General features: G+C 44.8%; 1 protein-coding gene across 4 annotated transcripts in view; it reads left to right on the forward strand.

The window, feature by feature from the left end:
* Positions 1-4,260, forward strand: part of MAP4K4 (mitogen-activated protein kinase kinase kinase kinase 4) — a 171,072-nt gene extending 166,812 nt beyond the window's left edge. For all 4 annotated transcript variants that reach the window (XM_056556091.1, XM_056556092.1, XM_056556093.1 and 1 more), the window contains one exon: positions 1,459-4,260. In XM_056556091.1, the coding sequence (XP_056412066.1) occupies positions 1,459-1,542 (84 nt within the window). In that variant the 3' untranslated portion in view covers positions 1,543-4,260. The remainder of the gene's footprint in view (positions 1-1,458) is intronic.
* The last annotated feature ends 19,936 nt before the right edge of the window (positions 4,261-24,196 follow it).

Genomic DNA, 24,196 nt, shown 5'->3' on the forward strand with positions numbered 1-24,196 from the left:
AAAGGATCCCAGAGTTATTAATGCTTAAAGTGACAGTGGTCAGATGTGCAAAAAGTGCTCTTGTCCTTAAGGGGCTTGGTCCTTAAGGGGTTAAAACTTATTGCACACAAGAGTACATGCCAAAATAACATACTAGACATAGATAAATGTCAGTCAATTGTTACCACTAGCTTTAGATGTTAAAGGAAAATAGTTGTCTGTTCATCCACACTAAACCCAATTCACTGGGTTATAGTGTGGGTGAACAGGAGACCAATGAGGGGTTAATGGGTTAAATACGTACCTGCACTCTTGAGATCTCTCCTCCGAAGATCTTTTATCTACAGTAAATTGCATGGCTCAGTATGATTATTCATTGTCGTTGGTCATGTGAGCGCTGTGCCGACTGGGCGCTCACGTGATCCGTGACAATGAATATTCAAATGGAGCCAGCGGGCCCGCCTCTGGCATGCAATTCACTGTAGATAAAAGATCTTTGGAGGGAGAGATCTCCAGAGTGCAGGTACGTATTTAACCCATTAACCCCTAATCGTTCTGTTCACCCACACTATAACCCAGTGCATTGCGTTTAGTGTGGGTGAACAGATTACCTTTTTCCTTTAAATCAGTTGTTACCACTAGCTAGGAAAGTGCCTATAATGAGCATAAAGGGGCCAGGGAAGTTGTGCCCACTACTCTTTTCACCTTAAACTTTGCCTCTTGGGCAACCACCTCCTTAAAAGGGTGGTCCCTAACGTATTCTTAGAGTACAGGAAAAAAACAAATACCATTGGAGAGGGGAGAGAAAAGAAGTTGCACCATATAGAGAATACTACTTCAGTGTGCAGCGGACCAAGTTGTCACAGTCAGTCCACAGTATCATTTGGAATAACCTAAAAATGCACTAAATGTCCCAAAAAATTTCTAGTGACCCAGAGATAAGAGACCAAAAAATATTAATATGACTAGAGTAAGAACGTAAGTCCAATTTGTTAGTTACTACTAGAAGGCAGTGGTAAGCAACTGTCCCGTTAAGAATTTTTTGGCGCCATCCCTTGACTGCTGGCATATAAAACATCAAACTGGACTGACCTGCCGTGGCTCCAGAGCCATCTTTTTTTCTGGTTGCCGGTGGTCAACGCATCATGCTGCTGATCAGCCAGCTACAGCGATGTCCTGCCTTGGCCAGTGAAAAGCTGAGCAGCAGAGTAATGCATTGACCACCGGCATCAGGAAAACGACCAGTGGCTGGGACTCAATGCATTACATTGCTGCTCAGCCTATAGCCGGCCCAGGCAGAACATTGTTGCAGCTGGAGATTTGCTGCTCAGCAGTGTGATACAGTCTATTATTAACTGACAGCCCAGGAATGACTGCACTGAAAAGTTCTAAACTGAACTAATCCTTTAACATAAATAATAGTGTCATAAACATTGATGATCCTATTTTTGTTTATTTTATTTCTTTTCCTGTTCACAGGTTTTCTTTGCTTCTGTAAGGTCTGGTGGAAGCAGTCAAGTATATTTCATGACCCTGGGCAGGAGTTCTCTTTTGAGCTGGTAACAAGTGGAACTGCTGACATCTCCCCTACAGTCTTTGTAATCTCCGTAACTTGAAATCATTTGCAACTGGAGTACAACCACATTCATTTAGTGGATTATGTGTTTCTAACATAGGGGAGAAGATTAAAGAACCTTTATGCAGCTTGCAAGGCAGCTGGGGCTGTAATGTTGGGTGCTACAAACATCTAAGGGTTCTACTAACTTAGACACTTCCTCTTACTATCATTTGTGAGTAAGATGTGAAAGAATAAGTCACACTAAAAGCACCCCTTCACCAAGAAAACAAATCATGGAATTTAACCCAGTCCAAGAGAACTTATCAAGCCTTTCTGACGATGCACAGCCAGGCTTACTAATATTTCACTTATTTAATTTAGTGTTTTTTTTTTTCTGTTTGTTTTCTTATGTTGATTATGACAAAGGAAGTTCATATAATAAACTGTATTTATAAAATGTGAAAGGCAGCAGCTAACGTTTGTTAATTTTTTAAATTTTTTATTTCTCTTTTTGCTACACACAGTCTTGGGCCAATGTTGTGAAGTGTTGAATTTTGCCTCTAATTTTATTTAATTTTTTTCTCTCAGTTCTGCATCCCGACACAATGTGTCACCGTATTAGCGCTGCCTCATCTATAGCTTTTTATTGAGTTTCTCCTAGAAATCCACAGTAAGCGTGCACGCAGTCATGTTGGCCTAAACCTGTACTGTAGAAGGGAACAAAACAGGGTTGTGAAGTTGGACATTGCAGGCAAATTCCAATCAATTTCTTTTTTCTCCTACCTCATTCAGAGTGATGCACAAACCCCTTTTGTGCCATAAGACCTGCGTGATATTTGCAGACATTTTGGCCACTCAAGGGCTTGATGGAGAGTTTTACTCATTTTGCTAAAGTATGGCATAGTAACATGAATGTGTAATTTTAATACCAAATTTTTGCCATCCACACTGGCAAAAGTTGGCATTAATAACAGCACACAATAGCAATGCGGTGGTGACATTATTTAGGGGTTCATTGGCTTTCACCTTTCAGTTTTCTATGTACTATTTTCACACAAGCCAGTAGGGCTTTCTCTTCTGTGCTTCATTAAGCAGATGTAGCATCATGGAGGATCTGTTTTAGGCTAGTTCTCTAAATTCTAAAGTGTAGGTCACTAGGTGGGGTATTTGCGGGTTGGCTTATTCATTGGGTGTATTTTTTTTATTTTATCATTTTTGTTTTTGTTTTTTATAAATAATGCAATGCACTAAAATAATTCTAAGAATGTAGTTAATAATACTTATTCTTAACAGACATACTGTACTTGTGTTTAGATGTATGGTTCCCAGTTCTGACTTTTTTAAAAAGAATATAAAATAGTATGCTTTATTTTCTAAAAGTTGACATTTGTAATAAATGTCTGGACAGGGAATAACCTGCTTAGTGACTTTCCCATTCTTTAGGTTCCTGGAGTGTACAGTTGTGGTTGATGTAGCAATGCACAGTTTTATTCAACCCCTTTTTGACGGACTCTTTCTTTCTGGTATTAAGTACATTGTTGACAGCTGCCTTAAGCTGTTCATTTGTGAACAGTTTCTCTTTTTAATATAGAAATAGACTACTCTTCCTTTGTTTCTGCCATTGTGTTAAAGTATTTTTTATTTTTCATTTGCCTTTGATCTCCATGTAAAATACAGCGATGACGTGGAGTAGGCCATGGTCACGCAGATTTGTTATGAGGGTAGGAGAACAGTCAGCAAGAGTTGGTAGGGCTTAAATAAAAGCTTGGTAACTGGCATGTTCCACCAGATGTGCGCACCTCTCTGCAGTCACCCCCGCGTATACACATTCATGCACTTCGTATGAAAGCCTTATTTTTAATGGCAGAAACCTAATTTTGGATCTTTATTTCATTTTTATCAGAAGCACTGAAAAGTAATGTCATGTGTACATTTTGTTCCTTTCCTATTGTAAAGGGCAGCATACATTAAAGAGCAGAATTCCTAAGCTTTCTGAAATTGAACCCCATGGCAGCTTCTGATCCTAAATTCTGTCTCCCGTAAGCCCAATGCAACAGAAGTTATCACTGGAACGAACATAAGGTTTTTGTTTGTGGCTTTGTGCCCAAAGTAAAAGTTGAAACCTACTCAAAAAGAGGAGATTATTGGAGAAGATAAGGCATTGGAAATGTTCATGATACAGCAAGTGTTGGTTGACTAGTATACCTTTACTTGCTTAAAGCGGGATCCAATTCTAATTCCAAAAACTGATGCAGTTAAACACCAGTATTTACAGCAAAAACCACTATGTCAAAAAGCAGAAAATATTTTCTCTTTGATTTAGTTACTTCATAAGAATTCTAGAATTGAAATACTGAAACTGTATGACTGCAGTGTTGATGATTTTTTTTGTTTTATGCACATGTGACATTGAAGAAAACGTTTACATTTTTGTTAAACTAATGTGCATCACATATTTATGTTTTTTTAAGTGAATTTTTTTGCATAATTTTAGTAATGCACAATTTGTGACCTATAACCTCATTTTTTCATTAATAATAGTGCGAAAAGGCAACAGTGACGAACTGCATAAAATTACTAATTGTGTAACTGCAAAGCAGACTTGTGTCAAGTAAACATTCTCAGACTTTTTGCAGTGCTATCTAACTTATGTCTACTGTGTTTTATGGAAGTTCCTATTTTCCCCATTTTTTTCCCTAAATAAAGTAAAATTGACACCTAAATATGTGGGCAGCATTCATTTCCAACATTGCAATGGCAGAGTGATACTTTATTGTAGGAAAGTAAAAGTTCTCGGTTATTAGTCATGTAAAAACATTGGAAATGCCACTGTGCTAAAACGTTAGTGAAATCCAGAATGTTGAAGATCTGTTGGTTTCCATTTAGTGGAAACAAAGGAAACACTTGAAAACAGGTACCAGAAGGTTTTATTCTACTCCTATACACTTTTAATAGTCTTGGAGTAGGGTCACACGTTGCGTAATAAGCTGTGTAGTCACCTATGAGCAGACACACATGGATACCTGTGACAGCCTTGTGTGTGCAGTGAAGTTTGGAGGCGGGCTAACACATCAGTAACGTTGGCACACTGGCCCCACCTCCAAACCTCACTGCACACGGATTTTGCGCACTGTGAAATTCACTGCATATATGCTATGTGTGACTATACCCTAAAGGAACACCACAGTTATGTAGTTTGGTTAAAAAAAAGACACTTGTCCATCAAGTTAAAGCAAGGGAGAAGAGAAGATCCCGGATGTACAAGAGAGGTATGGGTAATTTAAATTAAATAATTCTATACCTATAAGCAATAGTGTGTTTGTTTGTTTGTTTTTTCTTGTTTTTTTTTTTTCTTTGTAATACCTTTTTCAGGTGGTTTTTACTTTTAACAGCTTCTCACCATATTTCACTATGGGCCATTTCTAAAATTTAAATAAGTTGATCACCCCCTTCAATGACTCTTCTCAAAATTGAATACATTTAATTATTTCAATCTATCCTCATAACCAAGATCCTCTTTGTCCCCTGTAAGTTTAGTGTGGACTCTTTGTACTCTTTTTCAGCTCCAGGGCATTCTTTCTGAACTATTGTCAAGAACTTAAAGGAGAACTCCAGCCAAATTAAATTACCTTAAAGGGGTACTCTGCACCCCTAGACATCTTATCCCCTATCCAAAGGATAGGGGATAAGATGTCAGATCGCCGGGGTCCCGCTGCTTGGGACCCCCGGGATCTCTGCAGCTGCACCTACCTGTACGGCTTTCACCTCACACCGGCAACGCCTGGAGGCTTCGGATCCCGACCACAATGGCGGACGAGCGTGACATCACAACTCAGCCCCGTGTGACGTCACACCCCGCCCCCCTCAATGCAAGTCTATGGGAGGTCTGTCATGCCCCCTCCCATAGACTTGCATTGAGGGGGTGGGGCGTGACGTCACACGGGTGGAGTCGTGACTTCATGCTCGTCCGCCATTGTGGTCGGGATCAGATGCCTCCAGCGTTGCCGGTCTGAGGTAGAAGCCGTAGTTTTGAAACAGCTGGAGGCATCCTGGTTAGAAAATAGCAGTGATGGCAAACCTTTTTGAGCCAGAGTGCCCAAACCGTAATGCACGCAAACTTTTTTTTCCCCCTCAAAGTGCCAGCACAGCAATTAAATCAGAATACTGAGGTTTAAGTTTAGAAAAAACAACTCGGGGGGGCCGCAGAAAGGTAACCAGGGCAACCTTGTGTCCCGAAAAGATCTTTTGGGACACAGGGATGTCCCGAAAGGGCTGATGGCAAACTATGGCCGCGTGCCATCTGTGGCACACGTGCCATAGGTTCGCCATCACTGGTCTATAGCATGGAAAGGATCATAGGTGTGTTTCAATGGGTGGGGTGGCAGATGTGTGGGAGTGAGAAAAGTTACGCCTCATTTACAAACAAGGACTCCTGGTACTTGTAGTTGGGAGGGAACTCAAACAGAAAATAGCCAGTTCACAAAAAGAAATAGGCAGCAATATAGTAAACTCGGAACACAACTATTTAGCCCCAAGAAGAGCACGGATCTTTCCTAAGCATTTCTATTACTGTCTGGCAGGTAAGTACTAAAGTCACCTTATGGTGGAAAACCCCTTAAAGGCTCCTCCGGAAGCTCACACAGAAAACAAGCGCATGGTTTGTGTTTAAGTTCTTATTTTTAACATTAATATATAGAAAATGAGTTAAAAATATGATGGGTAAAACATAAAAGTATAAATACATAAAACCATAGAATTTAGTGCAACAACATAAATGTAATAAATCACCTGTCCAAATTTTTAGATACAGTCTGTTTTTACAGAGGTACCTGACTATATCAGTGAGTGGATCTGTGGCTGCAGAGTGGAATAGTTTTGCGCCACAATTTCATAAATTGTTCACCATAACTGTATATAAAAATATTTTACTTCTGAAATGTCCACAAATAAATAAAACTGATTTAAAATGGCCTTACCCTGGCGGATAAATTGGTCTCAGTACCTGCTACTTTCTGCGCGATGCTGATGGTTGTTGGCTCAGAGTGCCAGTAGTATGTAAACTAGCTGATCGGCTCTGCCTTATGCCTTCGGGTAGGTGCTCGTTCAGGGGTGCAGCTAATACTATAGTAGCTCACTGGTTTTCTTTGTTCCACAGGTGCTAGGACTCTTAGTATTACCAGTGCCTGAATTGCTATAAATTAGCACAGTTTTATCTCAATGGTGTATTATCAATTGAAATAAAGTTTATGGATAGGATATCTTTTAATAACTTTGGACAAAAAGCAACACTGAAGTATAATAGCACACCAATAATAATATCCAATTCAAGTGATCTTTATTGCACAACATTCTTATACACACAATAAACACAAACACAGAGGGTGTTTAAAAACAGTTAAAACTGGCCCATGAGAGCCAAAGCACAACTCAGGAGAGAGGCCATGAATCCCCTCCCCTAAAGATAGGTAAAATATGTGAAGAGAAAAAACACAGAAGTGGCGCCTTGATGGTGCCTTTACCTTTCTAGTTATAGGAGGTAAGGGGGGGGGGGGGGGGGGATTTAGCGGGGAAGGATAGGGAGATTTTCTGCTCACCTTTCAGAGTTGTGCTGCATAACAGGCACAACTCTGCGATGCGTATAGGCTGGTATGCGGCAAGGTTCCGGGGCCGCTGACTGCTGGATCTGCTGGCTGATGTTCTTGCTTGTCTCTGGTGCTGCGGGGTGTCACCTGGTACCGGTGATGTGGAGCGCTGCTTTTGTGGAGTAGACACCGTCCTCTGGTGTACTCCAGATGTTCAGATGTGATCCGCTTGGCAGAGTCGGCAGATGCGGTCAGCTGGATAATCCCCTCGATGTGTGCTGGTACCTTGCGGCCAGAGCGCAGTGGAGATCAGGGTGAGCAGTCGGGTGCCACTATCCTTTAAGTCCCGATGATGTGGCGAGGAAAAGAGCCTTAGGTTGGTGATCGGGAGCAGCTTTCTGCCGAGACCGCTGGCAGGCGGTGGCAATAGTACAGGAGCAGGTTGCGGGAGATCCCACACGGGGATTTATCCCAGAAAAAACCTCGGCGTGTGAAAGCGCTTCTCCGTTGCAAAAAATAAGGTTGCTGGAAACTTCTTGGATAAGAAGGGGGGGGGGGGGGGGGGGTTTATTGACGGTTGGGTTTACAGAAATAAAGAACACAAAAAGTAAAAAATAGAAAAAAAAAATTAAAAATATAAAGCATAAAGCAAACAGGATTGGACAACGCGTTTCAAAAGGGTATCCCTTTTGAAACGCGTTGTCCAATCCTGTTTGCTTTATGCTTTATATATATATATATTTTTTTTTTCTATTTTTTACTTTTTGTGTTCTTTATTTCTGTAAACCCAACCGTCAATAAACCCCCCCCCCCCCCCTTCTTATCCAAGAAGTTTCCAGCAACCTTATTTTTTGCAACGGAGAAGCGCTTTCACACGCCGAGGTTTTTTCTGGGATAAATCCCCGTGTGGGATCTCCCGCAACCTGCTCCTGTACTCCCCTAAAGATAAGCACCCGCCTCTAGAAGATCTGTACATGTGAATCTAGACACTCCAGCCAGTATAAAGACCAAACAAAGAAATACATGTAGGCAAGCAGATATGAGTGAGCATATAATACACTAATGGGGTAAGTGACCCCACCCCTCAGGAAGTTGCCAGGTGGTGACGGAACGTGCGGAGTCCCCTGTGGTCCCGTCCTTAGTTTGACAACAACTACCACGGATTCCTCCAGTCTGGGACGCTTGCCTCTTGCAGAGTTTAGTATTTACTAGTAATAGTAGGATTGTAAGGGTATCTACTGACCCATATACAGAATCTCCCAAGAAAACAATTACAGAATGAAGGGGAGGGGGGGGGGGGGGTGCTTATAGTATTTAGTTTAGTATTTGCCAGAACCATGTGATTTATTTTCAGACACTGCACTTTATATTGGGGGACTGTAATTTTATTGTTTATATCCAATATATGTATTTTTCCGTGTGATTATTATTTAGGGATATGTGCAATTATTGTGTTATCTGCACTGGTCACTTACCCCATTAGTGTATTATATACTCATATCTGCTTGCCTACATGTATTTCTTTGTTTGGTTTTTATAGTGTCTAGATTCACATATACAGATCTTCTAAGGGCGGGTACTTCTCTTTAGGGGAGGGGGTTCATGGCCTCTCTCCTGAGTTGTGCTTTGGCTCGGTTTTTAAACACCCTCTGTGTTTGTGTTTATTGTCTGTGTACAAGAATTATGTGCAGTAAAGATCACTTGAATTGGATATTATTTGTGTGCTATTATACTTCAGTGTTGCTTTCTGTCCAACGTTATGCATATTGCTTTTTTCACTGAGTAGCACCCAGTTTTCTATGTGATATTAGATTGAGCCCCCCCATTCTTTGTCTTCTTCGGTAGGATATCTTTTCACACTGCTTCTTGCTCACTTTAAATTTAGTACACTCCCTTAAAGGTCATCCATTGCCAACAATTTAACAGCATATTCCAGATATGGCCACACCCCAATGCTTAATAAAGTGGTAATATGTTCCTGTCCCACTTGAGTCCATGCCTTTTATTCGATTCATGACAATATCCTGCTTACCTTAGAAGCATCTGATTGACATTGCATGCTGTTCTTTAGACTATGATTTACAAATATATCCAGATTTCTCTTAACTAGTGACAAGTTGTGCACCCCCCACACTACAAAATAGAAAAATACATATATTTATCTACTTGTTGCCTCTAAGGCAATGTTTCCTAACCAGAGTATCTCCACTTGTTGCAGAAACTCCCAGCATGGGAAACACTGCTCTATGCAATAGTCCTACAGCTACAAAATAATGCTAGTATACAATAGTAACATAGTTCATAAGGTTGAAAAAAAGACCAGAGTCCATTAAATTCAACCTATATCTCTAATGAGTCCCTATGGAGTTGATCCAGAGGAAGGCAAAAAACCCTCATACTAGAGGTAAAAATTCCTTTCCGACTCCAAATATGGCAGTCAGAATAAATCTCTGGATCAACGTTCTGTCCCTATAAATCTATTATCCATAACCTGCAATGTTATTATTCTCCAAAAATGCATCCAGAACTCTTTTGAACTCTTACAGAGTTCACCATTACCACCTCATCTGGCAGAGAATTCCACAATCTCACTGCTCTTACAGTAAAGAACCCCCGTCTGTGCTGGTGTAATAACCTTCTTTCCTCTAGATGTAGAGGATGCCCCCTTGTTATAGATACAGTCCTGGGTATAAATAGATCATGGGAGAGATTTCCTGAACTGTCCCCTGATATATTTATACATAGTTATTAGGTCTCCCCTAAGTCTTCTTTTTTTCTAAACTAACCCAAATTCTGATAATCTTTCTGGGTACTGTAGTCCTCCCATTCCCCGTATTACTCTGGTTGCCCGTCTTTGAACCCTCTCCAGCTCCACTATATCTTTCTTGTGCCCAGTACTGTACACAGTATTCCATGTGTGGTCTGACTAGTCATTTGTACAGCGGTAGAATTTCCTTGTCGTGGGCATCTATGCCCCTATTGATGCACCCCATGATTTTATTTGCCTTGGCAGCAGCTGCCCGACACTGGTCACTACAGCTAAATTTACTGTTAACGAAGACTCCTAAGTCCTTTTCCATGTCAGTAGTCCCAAGTGTTCTCCCATTTAATACATAATCCCAGCCTGGATTTTTCCTCCCCATGTGCATTACCTTACATTTATCAGTGTTGAACCTCATCTGCCATTTTTTCAGCCAAAACCTCCAACCTATCCAGATCCATTTGTAATAGTGCACTGTCCTCTATTGTGTTTACCGCTTTACATAGTTTAGTATCATCTGCAAGGATTGCTACTTTACTATTCAACCCCTCTACAAGGTCATTAATAAATGTATTAAATAGAGGAGGACCCAAGACTGACCCCTGTGGTACCCCACTAGTAACAGTCACCCAATCTGAACAAGTATCATTAATAACCACCCTCTGTTTCCGATCATTGTTACTTACCCCAGGGATGTGGAATTTCTATCGCTCGATGCCCGGGACTTGTAGTTCTGGGCGCCAGGCAGGTGAATTTTTCCGGCCCTCAGCTTCGGGCAAGCAGGGCCGGACCTGACGAGCACTGCAGCGCTCTGCAGTCTGTATGGAGCAGGCTCCCGACTCCTGCCTGCTCCATACTCTGCAGCCCCCGGCTGTGGAAACTTGCGTCTTGTGAAGCAGAGCAGGGGGAGATGAGAAGCTGTCTCTCCCCTTCTCTGCCTTCTTTCTGCCATGCAGACATACGAGGGGGAGATGAGTGGGGCGTGGCTTCTTTCTCCCCGTTCAGACCTGCGTCCTGTGCCTTCGCTATCCCCAGCTCTAACTTCGGAGAGCTGAGGGGAGGAGCTGTCGCACGTCTGCCCAGGGCTCAAGTTTCACACCGCCGCTAATAGCTAGCATGCAGCGCTCAGAACGGTGTATGGAGCAGGCTCCGGACTCCTGCCCGCTCCATACTCTGCTGCCCCCGGCTGTTAGCAGCGGCCCCCGGCTACTGACAATAGTCAGCATGCGGCTATAAACCCTTTAGATTGCCGCTGTCAAAGCTGACAGCGGCGTCTAAAGGGACATGTGTATGCTCCCTGGTGGGCTAGTGGGGTGGATCACCCCCCCCCCCCCTGTAGCGCAATCGCGAGGGGGGCGATCCACTATAGAGGTAGCCAGAGGGCTTACCTCTGTTCCCTGTTGTCTGTGGCTCTGCCATTGGATCACAGAGCACACAGATCAATTGAGTTGAATAGACCTCTTCATCTGTATGAGGAATCTAATGATTCCTCCTATAAGTCTAATAAAGTGTAAAAAAAAAATGTAATAAAGTTTTAATAAAAGTTTAAAAACACATTAACCCTTCCATGTTAAAAGTTCAAATCGTCCCCTTTTCCTATATAAAAACATGCAAACATAATAAAAATAAACATATTTAGTATCGCTTCGTGTGCAATTGTATGACCTATTAAAATATAACATTATGTATCCTGTATGGTAAATGTAAAAAATACCAAACCACAGAATTACTATTTTTATAATATCCCAGAAAAAAAAATTAAAAAGTGATTAAAAAGTCAGATCAATACCAAAATGTTACCGATACAAAAAACAGATTATGGTGCAAAAAATTAGCCCTCATACAGCCTGGTATGTGGAAACAAAATAAAGCTACAGGGGTCAAAAAATGGCAATTAAAAAAATTCTAAAGTTCAGATTTTTTTTTAAATTTGTAAAACATGATGTAAACTATACAAATATGTTATTGAAAAATTTAAAGGTATCATTATAGTAGGTAGTTATGGCTATTATAGGGCGAGGAGGAAAAAATGAGAGTGTAAAAGCGAAAATTGGCCGGACAAGTGGATCGTCATGAGGGACAAGTAGGTTTTGCTCCATTTTAGTCCCATGGACAAGTAGTTTTTTAAAAAAAATTCCACACCCCTGTACCCACTTACACACATTCTCCCCCAGCCCAATCCTTCTCATTTTACGCACCAATCTTTTATGTGGCATCGTATCAAATGCTTTGGAAAATCAAGATATACAACATCCAGCGATTGGACACATATCCGCTTACATATTACCATCATTCGATTACTGACCAAATCCAGTATACTGAGACCAATATTACCATTATACGAGTAGGAAATATAACCGTACATATTACCATTATACTGTTACTGACAAGTTCAGTATCCTTAGACTGATATGACCAATCATACCAGTATACAAGGAGGAATTATCCTAATAGCTATTACTGTTGCTGACCAAATTAAGTATATGAAGACCAACTTTACCAATATACCATGGATAAATAATACCGCCACATCATGGCAACTACCATTACCACCACATAGTGACTAATGCCTTAATACTGCTACTAAGGAGCTCACATTATACAAATACTAAAAATACCTCCATACACTGGTGGATAATAGCTATACACTGGCTCTGCTGACTAACGTAGTGATTACATTTACATCCAGTGACTCACAGGTAATGTTTTCACTGGTCAGAGGTGTTCTTTTTCTTTTTTCAGACTGCCATGACAACTTCTGTCCATGACTCCTATCCTATCTGTCGGAAAAACCTCTCAGTTTTACCCACTTTCACAGCATCATCCTTGCCTTTACAAATAGTGTCTCAAATGGTGAGAATGCCTTTCCGGGCATGCTTGGAGTTGTAGTTTGGCAACAGCTGGAGGCACACTGCTCGAAAGAAGAAAAAATAAAAAACTGTTCTATACTTACCACAAAAGTCATTGAATTGTTTCCGAAGCAGCCTACACAATGTTCCCAGGTCCCAATTTTTTAGCCTGCACTACATCTCTTTGTCCTGTAGATGTCATTGTTTTACCAGATGGAGCAGTCAGCATTTTTTTTTCCTTTTAAAGTGTACCTGTCATTAAAAAAAAAAAAAAAAACGTGCTGAGACCCCACCAATCAGATGAATGAGTGGGGATAAGTGTGTGGTACTGATCTTGACTCTATGGCAATCTTTATCTCTGCTCCATTATTAGTTTATATGTCAGCGAGACAAAGATTGATGAGGAGCGCACAACCTAGCCTTTTCCCCGAATGCTCCTCTTGGTTTATAAGTGTTAACCAGTAGGTAGTTCATCTCCAGTAGGTAGATAGGAGTCAACCCAGTAGATGGGTGCCTCCCACTGTACAAAAGATAGTTGCCCCTAGGGTAAATAACAAAAAAAAAAACCCTCTTATTTCTACTTACCTGCTCTTCACTTAATCACCAGCAGGATCTGCTCTTCCCCAGCGCTGCTGAAGGGAGGTGCATGCTCAATGAGTGACATCAGGTGCAGGGTGCAGAGGTCCCAGGATCCTCAATGCAGCCTATAAACTACAGGGTAAGGCCTCATTCACACTACCGCTAGGACACGGTAGTGTGACGGCAGTCGGGGAAAATAGTGGGAGAAAAAAATATAGCTTGCTCCATCTTTTTCTCACGCTACTCCTGTTGAAAAACAGCGTCGCCTGACACAGTGGCGTTGCTAGGGTTGGTGTCACCCGGTGCGGTAGAAAATGGTGTCACCCCCATACCTCCACCCTCCCCCCAGTAAGTTTTTAGCCTGTTGTGACAGACACCACTGTTGTAGCGCATTGTGAGAAATTATAGTATAATAATCAGATATACCAGTTGCCACAGAATGGGAAAGTGTTAAAGAAGTTTTCACCATTTAAATATACAGCTCCCAGAATTACTTAAAGGGGTACTCCACTGGAAAACATTAACTTTCTGGCACCAGTTGATATAAAAGTAAAACAGATTTTTAAATTACTTCTATTTAAAATCTTAATACTTACAGTACTTATAAGCTGGTGTATGCTCCACAGGAAGTTGTGTAGTTCTTTCCAATCTGACCACAGTGCTATTTGCTGACACCTCTGTCCATGTCAGGAACTGTCCAGAGCAGGATAGGTTTGCTATGGGGATTTGCTCCTACTATGGACAGTTCTTGACATGGACAGAGGTGTCAGCAGAGAGCACATCCTGTGGTTTCAGTGTGTGCAGCTGTCGGGTGTGGCTCCATTTGCTCTCCAGACTTCCAGGCAGAGAAGCAGGTTTTTACATCGGGCTTTCCCAGGAGCGTGGCAGGCTCCTTGGGAGGGCTTTCCTGCATGGAGCCTCGGGCTTCTACCTCTCATTCCCGGCTGGCGAGAGGGGGGAAGAAAGTGTCTACAGCCGGATTCAAGGTCGGGGTGAGACGTTCCAGCAGGGCCGCAGAAATGTGGAGCATACTCCCCTGACCGGATCAGAGGGACATAAGGCATCAGCAAAGACCAGCGGTCCTTCTGTTACCCCGGAACCCCAGCAATGGGGGGCACGGGGACCAAGGGAGTCATTGGCGACATATGGCTCAAGGATACAAGCAAAGATGGCGGAGTACGAAGAGCTTGGCAGGAAGCTGAGGAGTCTGAGAGAGGACCTGAGATTTGCCCGCTACCAGGCTGACCAGGGCCCTACAGGTAAGAGGCAGAAGTTCACTGCCCAGGTGCGGGCTCTGAAGATAGAGGTGGAGGAGGCCAAAAGAAAAATCTCTGAGGGGGCAGGATTCCTAAAAGAAAAACTGGTTAATGAGGAGAGATTCAAGGAAAGGAAGTATGGTGCATGCTGCCCTCAGGAGAGCAGTGAGGAGGAGGAGGAAGGAGGGGAGGAAGATGGCGGAGAGTCGGCTGTGGGAAGTGAAATGGATGCCACCCCTAGTGTGTGTGAGCCCCAGCCCCCCCAAGATAACTACCCTGAGCCAGCCCAGGTGGCGCTACCCTCCAGTGATGGGGAGACAGAGGAGAGCGGTGAGGAGGAGCTGGCCAGTGGGGGTTTGCTGCAAGCCATTATACAGCAGGAGTCCCCTACCCGTATGGAGGATTTTACCTTTGGTGAGGATCTCGGTAAAGATGATCTAGTAAAGAAAAGGAAGAAAAGGCAGAAGGTTCAGGAGACTGTGACTTATGTGTTTCGTCCTTTCCAGCAGTCCGGGCCAGCTGTAAAGTTGGTTCAGACTGCTGGGCCCCCCAAACTGCCAGTCCCCGTTTCTGTGGTGAAGCGGGGCCAGAAAGGGGGGTACAGCATGGCGTCCAAGACGGCAGAGGACGCTATAGAGCCAGCAAGTCCTATTGGGCTTAAGGTGAGCAGCCCTGGTGCTGCCCCAGGGTGGCGGGGGGCGTGTCCAGGCACCAGGGGCAAGCTATGTTACTGTTTGCTTGGGGAGCGGTTCCCCAGGTGTTGCTGGCACTGAGGGGCACTTCCCTGTGAGGGGGGGGGGGAGTGTCCAGATAAGTGATATGTCTGTGTGCTTGGGGGGCGGTCCCCTGAGTGCCGTGGACATTACAGGCGCTGCAGGGCACTCCTCTGTGAGGGGAGGGAGTGTCCGGGCATCGGGAGTGGAAAACGGTCGGTCTGTGTGTTCTGTGGGTGCTGCGGGGCACTCTCCTGTGAGGGGGGGAGTGTCCGAGTGCCAGTGCCAGCCTCAGAGCCCGTGCAGTCGGGAAGACATGGTGATGGCGTTGTGGGAGGAGCTGGGGTGCGCTCGGAGGGGCAGCCCCAGGCTCAGGCAGTAACATCGCCCATGGAGGAGGAGCCATCAGAGTCGACCCCAGCAACAGCAAAGCCAGCAAAATAGACTCTGTTAAAACCGGCAGTACTACAAGTCCCAGCCAGCCCAGGATATGTTAGGCACAACGCGAGTGTAGGGGGTGAGGATGATGGGTGTGGTAGTGTTGTGAATGAGAAGAGTGCATGTGGGAGTGTTAGTGGAGTGAATAATGGTGGGAGTAGTGGTGGTATGAATACAAAGTCTGGTATGGATGATGAGAATTGTGGTGTGAATGTTGGTGGGTGTAGTGGTGTGAATGGTGGTCCTGGGTCTGAGTCTGGGTCTGGTTCGGCTGCCCCCCCGGTAGTGACTGCTCCTAGGAGCTATGCTCATGTCGCTGCCGGGGGGTCCCCCTCTCCATCCGGCCCCGGGGGTCACTTGCAGCAGCGCCTCCTGGAGGCTCTACGTAGGGGCGACAGGTCAATCGAGGTAGAGGGAAGGGGTGAGGTCGACCTGTCTTTCTGGATAGAGAGGCACGGTTTGGGGGCATTCCGAGAGCAGAATGGGGAGGTGGTCTGGTCCCTCCCGACACCCGGGCAGGACAATAACCGTAGGAACGTGGTCCGTCTGATTTGGAGGGGCAAGAATGTGTGCCCGCCTCGCGCTAAAGTGGTTGAGCTCCTCCTCCAGATGGAATTCAGGGCGAGTGACATCTTTGCCCTGATTCACCCCTATGGTTCGTCCGAATTTGACGTCAGTTTTGTTCGACCGGAGGGTCTCGAACTCTTCTGGTCGAACTACGAAGTGGCGAAGAATGAGCCCGGCTGGCGGGATTTTGCTGTAAAGGCTATTTCCCGTCAGAACTCAGTCAAGAAAGTGACCGTTTTGACTCGTAACGAGTCACTCTCCTGCTATGACATCATGACCTGGCTGGGACGGTATGGGGATGTGACGGACATGCCCAAGAAAAATCTAGATGAGCACGGGATCTGGTCTGGGGCCTGGACGTTTTCCGTCAAACTCAAGCGTTCAGGTAGTACAGTTGCCCACATTCCGTCAGCTGCCTTCCTTGGACGTGACAGAATCCAGGTCTTTTACCAGGGGCAGCCTAAGGTCTGTCACAGGTGCGGTAGCCCCACCCATTTTAGTGCAGCCTGTACTGTACAGGTTTGTGCTTTGTGTGGTGGGGTGGGTCATCTGATGCATCCTGCAGACAGATCCGGTGCCACCTGTGTGGTGTCCTCGGGCACCCTTTCAGCCGTTGTCCAAGCGCCTTCGCCCGTGCTGGGGCCGCTCCGGACGGGGAGAGCTGTGAAGTTGCCCCGGCTGGGGAGGGTACGAGCAGGGATGGGGGCATAACAGGGCTAGTGACGAGGGAAAAGGGCCCTGCCAAACTAAGGCGGGAGGAAAATCGTAGGAGGAGTAGGGAGCTGGAGAGTGCCCAGGTGACTGGGGTAGCTCCGGCCCCTGCTCCTGAGGCTGGCCCTGTAACCACTGAAGCCCTGGGGGAGAACTTGCTGGATGAGGAGATCAGGAGGCTGCGCAGAGAGGAAGGCAAAATGGCCGACCCTTCTGATTCCTCCCACTATGAAAGTGTGGATGAGGAGAGTGGGGAAAGGCCAAAAAAGAAAGACAAGGGCAAAAGGAAAGGGAGAAAGAAGAGGTCGGAGCCCTCTGTTAAGCCTTGTACTACGGACCAGGTCCAAAACGGAAGCCTGACTGCCCCCCCTCTGATTGACCTGTCAAACCGATACCTCGTCCTCGATACCATCTCCTCCCCCTCCTTGGAGGGGGAAGGTGAGGGCGGGGTGCCTAGGATGAGAGAGCCTCTGGGGGGAACTGGGCCCTGTCCTGCGGAGGCATCTTCCTCGGAGGGCAAGGCTAGACTGGGGCCGGATGGAGACGGGGACCACATGGACCAATCAGAATCTAAGAAAAGGTCCAAAAGTGATCCTGCCCTTTCCTCTTCTTCAGGGGATGAGGGGGCAAAAAAGAAGGGGAAGCAGAAGTAAAGGTGTGGCCGTCTAACTCAATCACCCATGATGGCGGCACTCACCCCACTGACGCTGGCATCTATTAATTGTGCCAGTATAAAGTCTGATACTGCTAGATTCTCAGCCTTCGATTTTCTTGGCCGTGTTGAAGCCGATATTTTCTTTTTACAGGAGACCAGGTTGTCAGATCTAGCCTCTCTGGTGAAAGCCAGAAGAGAGTGGAGGCGCGGGCCCTCCCACTGGTCTCTTGCGGCTGAGCCGTATAGTGGGGTGGCGGTCCTTTTTACCGCTCCGGTTGAATGCAGACGGGTTATTGAGTTAGGAATGGGGAGGTGCCTGATCTTAGATGTCCTCATGAAGGGACAAGAGCTCCGGCTCATAAACATCTATGCCCCACAAACTAAGCTGGGCCGTAAAAATCTTTTTATGAGGATTAAGCCCTTCCTTTTTACAAGCCGGCAGGTGATCTTTGGAGGGGACTTCAATAATGTCACGAGGTCCCAAGATAGAAGAGGCTCCAATGGTCCGCTGGATTGCGATAGTGTGGTCCTTAATAATATAGTTAGGGAAGCTCGCCTAGAGGACGCCCACATCCGGAGCCCCTCAGGCCACGTGGGTTTCACCTATCATCAAGGTAGTCGCAGGTCTAGGATAGATAGGTTTTATTTGAAGGAGGAAGCAGTCTCTTCCGCATTGTCAGTGGTTGAGGTGGAGTTCTCCGATCACTGTATGATTTTGTTTTCCTTTAATGTTTCAGAGACCCCCCGGATGGGTAAAGGTTATTGGAAGCTGAATTCGTCCCTCCTGGAGGAAGCAGAGATAAGACAGTCCTTTGAGGATTTTCTTCAGAGTCAGGTACCTTTACTGGGCCTTTGTAGTAGTAAGTCAGAGTGGTGGGAGATATTCAAGAAGCGGGTTGCGGGGTTCTTCCGCCAGCTCTCGAGCCTCAGGTCCCTGAACAGGTATCGCTTGTATCAGGGTCTGAGGAGGAAACTCGAGCTCCTTGTCTCGACTGGAGGTAGTCGGGAGGATATCTCCAGAGTGAAGTCCTTGCTGATGAGGTGTCAGTACGATAGGCACGCATCTTTGGTTTTTGAGAGGGATTTCGGGAAGTACCGCTCGCCCGACCCTTACAGGAACTGCAAGATGTCAGTGAGTAGTAAAGTAGTCTCAGGACTGGTTGATAGTACGGGATCCCTGAATCGGTCCAGATCAGGGATCCTGGAGGTCGTCAGATCTTTCTACTTGCACCTCTTGGGGAGGAAGGATCTAGATCGAGACAGGATGTCGGCTTTCCTGGCAGAAACCATTCCTGAGCCAGGGGTAGACCCCTTTCTTGATGTTTTGGCAGAAGATATCAGGGAAGAGGAAGTGAGACTGGCGATTGAGGGGCTTGCCCCCAAGAAGTCGCCAGGTCCGGATGGCTTAACATCCGAGTGGTATAAGACCTTTAAGGAGTCTTTAGCTCCCCTCTTGACCAAGGTATTCAATGAGTGTCTCTCCTCGGGCACTCTGCCAAAGTCAATGAGGAGGTCGGCCCTGATTCTTCTCTCAAAAGGTAAAGATCCTAGCCGTATTGAGAACTGGAGGCCCATAGCTCTTCTCAATACGGACAGGAAGCTTCTGGCCAAGATACTGTTTAATCGGCTGGTGAAGTTTGCACCCCGGCTCCTTTCGGGGGCTCAGCACTGCTCTGTTCCAGGCCGAAGCACTTTAAGTGCTGTCCTCAGTGTCAGGGAGGCAGTGGAGCGGAGTAGTGCGGGTCTCTGGAAGGGGTACTTACTGTCCTTGGATCAGGCCAAAGCATTTGATCGGGTGAACCACGAGTACCTCTGGTCCGTCCTCCTGAGGTATGGCTTACCGTGTACTTTTGTTAATTGGCTTAAGATCTTGTATGCCGGGGCAGAGAGTTTCCCACTGGTGAACGGGTGGTCTGGCCGCTCTTTTGAGGTGGGGTCCGGAGTCCGTCAGGGTTGTCCTTTGAGCCCGCTTTTATACGTATTCGCGATTGATCCCTTCGTCCGGAGGGTAGATCGTGGGCCGTTGGCGGGAGTCGGGATGAGTCTGGTGGAGCTGGATGTCACCCAGAGAGTGGTGGCGTACGCTGATGATGTCACTATTTTCGTCTCCTCGAGGGAGGAGGTCGATGTGGTGATGTCAGAGGTGGAGCGCTACTCGGAGGCATCCGGGTCCAAGATCAACCGGGAAAAGTGTGAAAGTCTCTGGCTGGGAGGGGGGGATCCCACGTTTGATCTCCCGCACACCCTCCCAGGGCCCCAAGACTCAGCAAAAATTCTAGGCATCACATTCGGCCAGGATGATTATTCCACCAAAAACTGGGACGGTAAGCTCCATGATGCCACTCAGAGGGTGAACCAGTGGAAGGGTTGGTCTATGACCCTCAGGGAAAGGGTGCACCTGATCAAATCATACCTGCTCCCCTTGTTTATCTATCTGGGCAGTGTATGTATCTTGCCAGATGCTTACTACACTAGGGTCTACAGCCTGTTTTTCCAACTGTTATGGGGGAACGGGTTGAATCTAGTCAAGAGGGAGGTTACATACCGTACGAGGAGACTAGGGGGTTTATCTATGGTAAACCCTGTGGTGTTCTTAACCAACACCTTCTTGAAAGCTAACATCTCGAACCTCTGGAAAGAGAGGGCTTCTCCGTGGGTACTCTCCTGCAGGGAATGGTTTCGGCCTTTCTTCCAGGAATGGGAGAGAGGAGGGCAAGTGAAGGACCTCCGTACACCACATGGATATCTTCCGGCTTACGCTACCCCGACTCTGAAGGCGATACGTCGGTGGGGTCTGGGAGTGTGGGAAATCAGGACCCAGTCAAGGCAGTTCCTTGACAAACGGGTTCTGTTGACCCACTTCCAGAAGCCTCTGGCGCTCAGGGACTGCCCAGGTCGGGATCTGAGGGTGGGGTTGTATCTTTTAAACTTGAAAAGGATCCCCCAGAAGTTTTGGGACTTGGCCTGGCGCTGCTTTCAGGGGAAGCTAGGTGTAAGGGACAACCTGAAGTACAGGAACTCTGATGACCGGGGTTGTCCCCGAGAAGAGTGTGTGGACACGCTGGAAAGCATGGACCACTTCCTGCTTCATTGTCCCTTTAACGTAGGGGTCTACAACCGGGTGGGCGCTTCCATCGGCTGGAGTCAACTTGCCGGCCTTACCTATCCAGAGTGGGCTTATGGGGCATTCAGGACCCTCGGTGGCCGAGATCGGGGCACTTTATTTTTAGTCAGCTTAGTGGTTAAGTATCACACGTGGAATGCACGGTGTTTAGTGTCCACCCAGCAGAAAGTCCTCTCCGAGGTGGAGGTCTGTAGGAACATCACCGGTGACCTCGGGAAGATCAGGTCTTTGGAGTATGGCAGTCTTGGTACCAGTAGGGCTTCTCTCCTATGGAGAGGGTTTTCTTTTCATGTGCCCTAGGTACTAGACCTTTTTGGTAGAGTACCTTTATTTTGGTTAGGGACAGGCATACAGGGATAGAGATAGGGTGATAGTAGGGTCAGTTTTAATGAAGGGATAGAATTAGGGAGAATAGTAGGGGGAATTAGGGAAAGAGTTTAAATTTCTTCAGTGTATCAGATCTGCCATCCTTCTCCCTGGTGGTGGGCTGTTGCATGTGCACCATAGCTTTTTGTTTTGTTTACAGCTGATATGGTATGAAGGGCTTACAGGCACTGAACTTGGGCCTAAATTGGGTTGTGGTTTTGTATATAAGGTTGTATTTAGTTGGTTGGTTGGAGTGCTAGGTGGGGAGGGGGTATTTTTTATTTTTTTTCTCCTTAGGGGATCTGACATGGGTCAGTTAAGGACTGGACTTAAGAACTGTACGAACGGTTATGGACTGACCCATGTACAGAAGGGGTGGTGTGGGAGAGGGCACAGTTTTTGTGTAGGATTTATTTTAGGGTTTTTGTAGGTATTTTTGTGAGGCACATTTATTATATTTGTATGTATACTGTGCTATGTATATTGTTTTATATTATTTATTTGTTGGTATATTGTGTCATGTATTTTGTTTATATTGTTGCATTAGCCATAAGAAAAGGGCAGTCGGACCAGTTGTAGTTCTGTATTATTATTATTATTATATGTAGGTGTTTTTGTCTGTGTATAACTTATTTAAAAACCTTTTTTTTATTTTTTTTATTTTTTTATTTATTTTGTTAATAATTTTTTAATTAAATTTATTTTTTTTTTTATGTTTTTTTTAATTATTATTTATATATATATATATATATATATATATATATATATATATATATATATATATAGAATTTTTTTTTTTTTTTGATACGCCAAGTTGTGTTGTTGTTATGTTCATTCTCAATATGTGTGTGTGTGTGTGTGTGTGTGTGTTTGTTAGTTTTGGAGATTATGCGTGTGTTATGTTTTCTGTTGCTTGACTTATTTATTTATTTATTTTCCCAAGTATGGATCATTTTGAGTTATAGCCAGGTGGTGCTGAATTTTATGTTGGTTTATTTATTTCATTTAAATAGCCAAGTTGAGCTAATTAAATTTTTGTATATATATATATATATATATATATATATATATATATATATAATTTTTTTTTTTTTATTATTATTTTTTTTTAATGTTATGTGTGTGAGTTTGAATTTCATAGTTTGCTTAGGTGTATAGGTATAGTATAGTTGTAGTTTGGTATATTTTAGAATTTATTAAAGCTGGGCTGGCCGGTTAGGCAGGGTTTTATTTTATTTTGCATTTCTGTTGTAGCTGGTTAAGCTTGTTTTGTGTTTTTGTTTTTTGGAATTGTTTTGTATTTTTATAATAAAAAAGAGTGTCAGCACAGAGCACTGTGGTCAGACAGAAAAGAAATTAAAAAAGAAAATAACTTCCTGTGAATCGCTTATACAGCAGCTAATAAGTACTGGAAGGATTAAGATTTTTAAATACAAGTAATTTACAAATCTGTTTAACTTTGTAGCACCAGTTGATTAAAAAAAAAATGTTTTCCAGTAGAGTACCCCTTTGAGCAGTGGTGAGGTTATGCTGGGAGTTGTAGTTTCACTGACCATAACTGTAGAACTGACAAGCGACTACAGCTCTGATAGGACATAGTGAGGAGAATACACAATGATATCAGTGATTACAGGTGACGTCTTCTCTATAGTCCTCCCTTATCTAATTCAGATGGTACATACCGCCTGGTCCAGCTAAAACTTCTGTCTGTAGAATGTGACGCCCAGACGTCTCCTCACTATGTCAGCGCATTCTCATCCTCTATATGAAAACAAATATTATTATAAACCTGCCAGACACTGTATCCTCTAAATATAATACTACTATACTCTATACTCTTTGATTATAAACCTTCCATACACCATACCCACTGAATATAATAATACCACACACTGTACATTCTGAATATAATACCAACACATACTGTACACTCTGAATATAAATCTGCCACATACTGTACCCCTGAATATAATACTATCACATACTGTACCCTCTGAATATAATACCAACACATACTGTACATTCTGAATATATTACTACCACCCACTGCGCCCTCTGAATATAATACTTAGAGATGAGCAAACTACAGTAAATTCAACTCGTCACAAACTTCTCGGCTCAGCAGTTGATTGCTTTTCCTGCATAAATTAGTTCAGCTTTCAGGTGCTCCCGTGGGCTGGAAAAGGTGGATATTGTCCTAGGAGAATCTTTCCTATGAATGTATCCACCTTTTCCAGCCCACCGGAGCACCTGAAGGCTGAACTAATTTACGCAGGATAAGTCATCAACTGCTGAGCCAAGAAGTTCGTGACGAATCGAATTTACTGTAAGTTCGCTCATCTCTAATAATACTACCACAAACTGCGCCCTCTGAATATAATACTACAACCCACTGTGCCCTCTGAATATAATACTACCACAAACTGCGCCCTCTGAATATAAAGTTGCCATACAGTGCACCCTCTGAATATAATACCACAACCGCAGTAACACCCCTCAACATCCATTAGCTGATGCTATTACCACGGGAGGGGGGTATTGGTGGTGTTGCTAGTGGATGATCGGGGTGCTACTACTGGGGGGGGAGGTGTTGCTGAAGGATGATGAGGGTGCTACTGGCCATCCCCCCTGGCAGTATCACCCCCATCATCCATCGGCAGGATCATCCTCCTGGCAAGAGCACCGCCATCATCCACCATCAGGATCTGCTGATGGAGGTGCTGCTGCTGGGGGGGGGGGGGGGGTAGTTGCTGGCGGATGATGAGGGTGCTACTGCCAGGGGGGGGAGCATTAGGTAGGCAGCAGTTCCCCCACATTAGGTAGGTAGCAGTTTCCCCACATTAGGTAGCATCTTTTCCCCACATTAGGCAGCATAGATTCCCCACATTAAGTAGGTACCAATTACCCCACATTAGGTAGCAATTTCCCCACATTAGGCAGCACAGATTCCCCACATTCGGTAGCAGTTTCCCCACATTCGGTAGCACAGACTCCCCACATTAGCTAGCATAGACTCCGCACATTAGGTAGCATAGACTCCGCACATTAGGTAGCATAG

This window comes from Hyla sarda, chromosome 2 (genome assembly GCF_029499605.1).
Source record: "Hyla sarda isolate aHylSar1 chromosome 2, aHylSar1.hap1, whole genome shotgun sequence".
NCBI lineage: Eukaryota > Metazoa > Chordata > Amphibia > Anura > Hylidae > Hyla > Hyla sarda.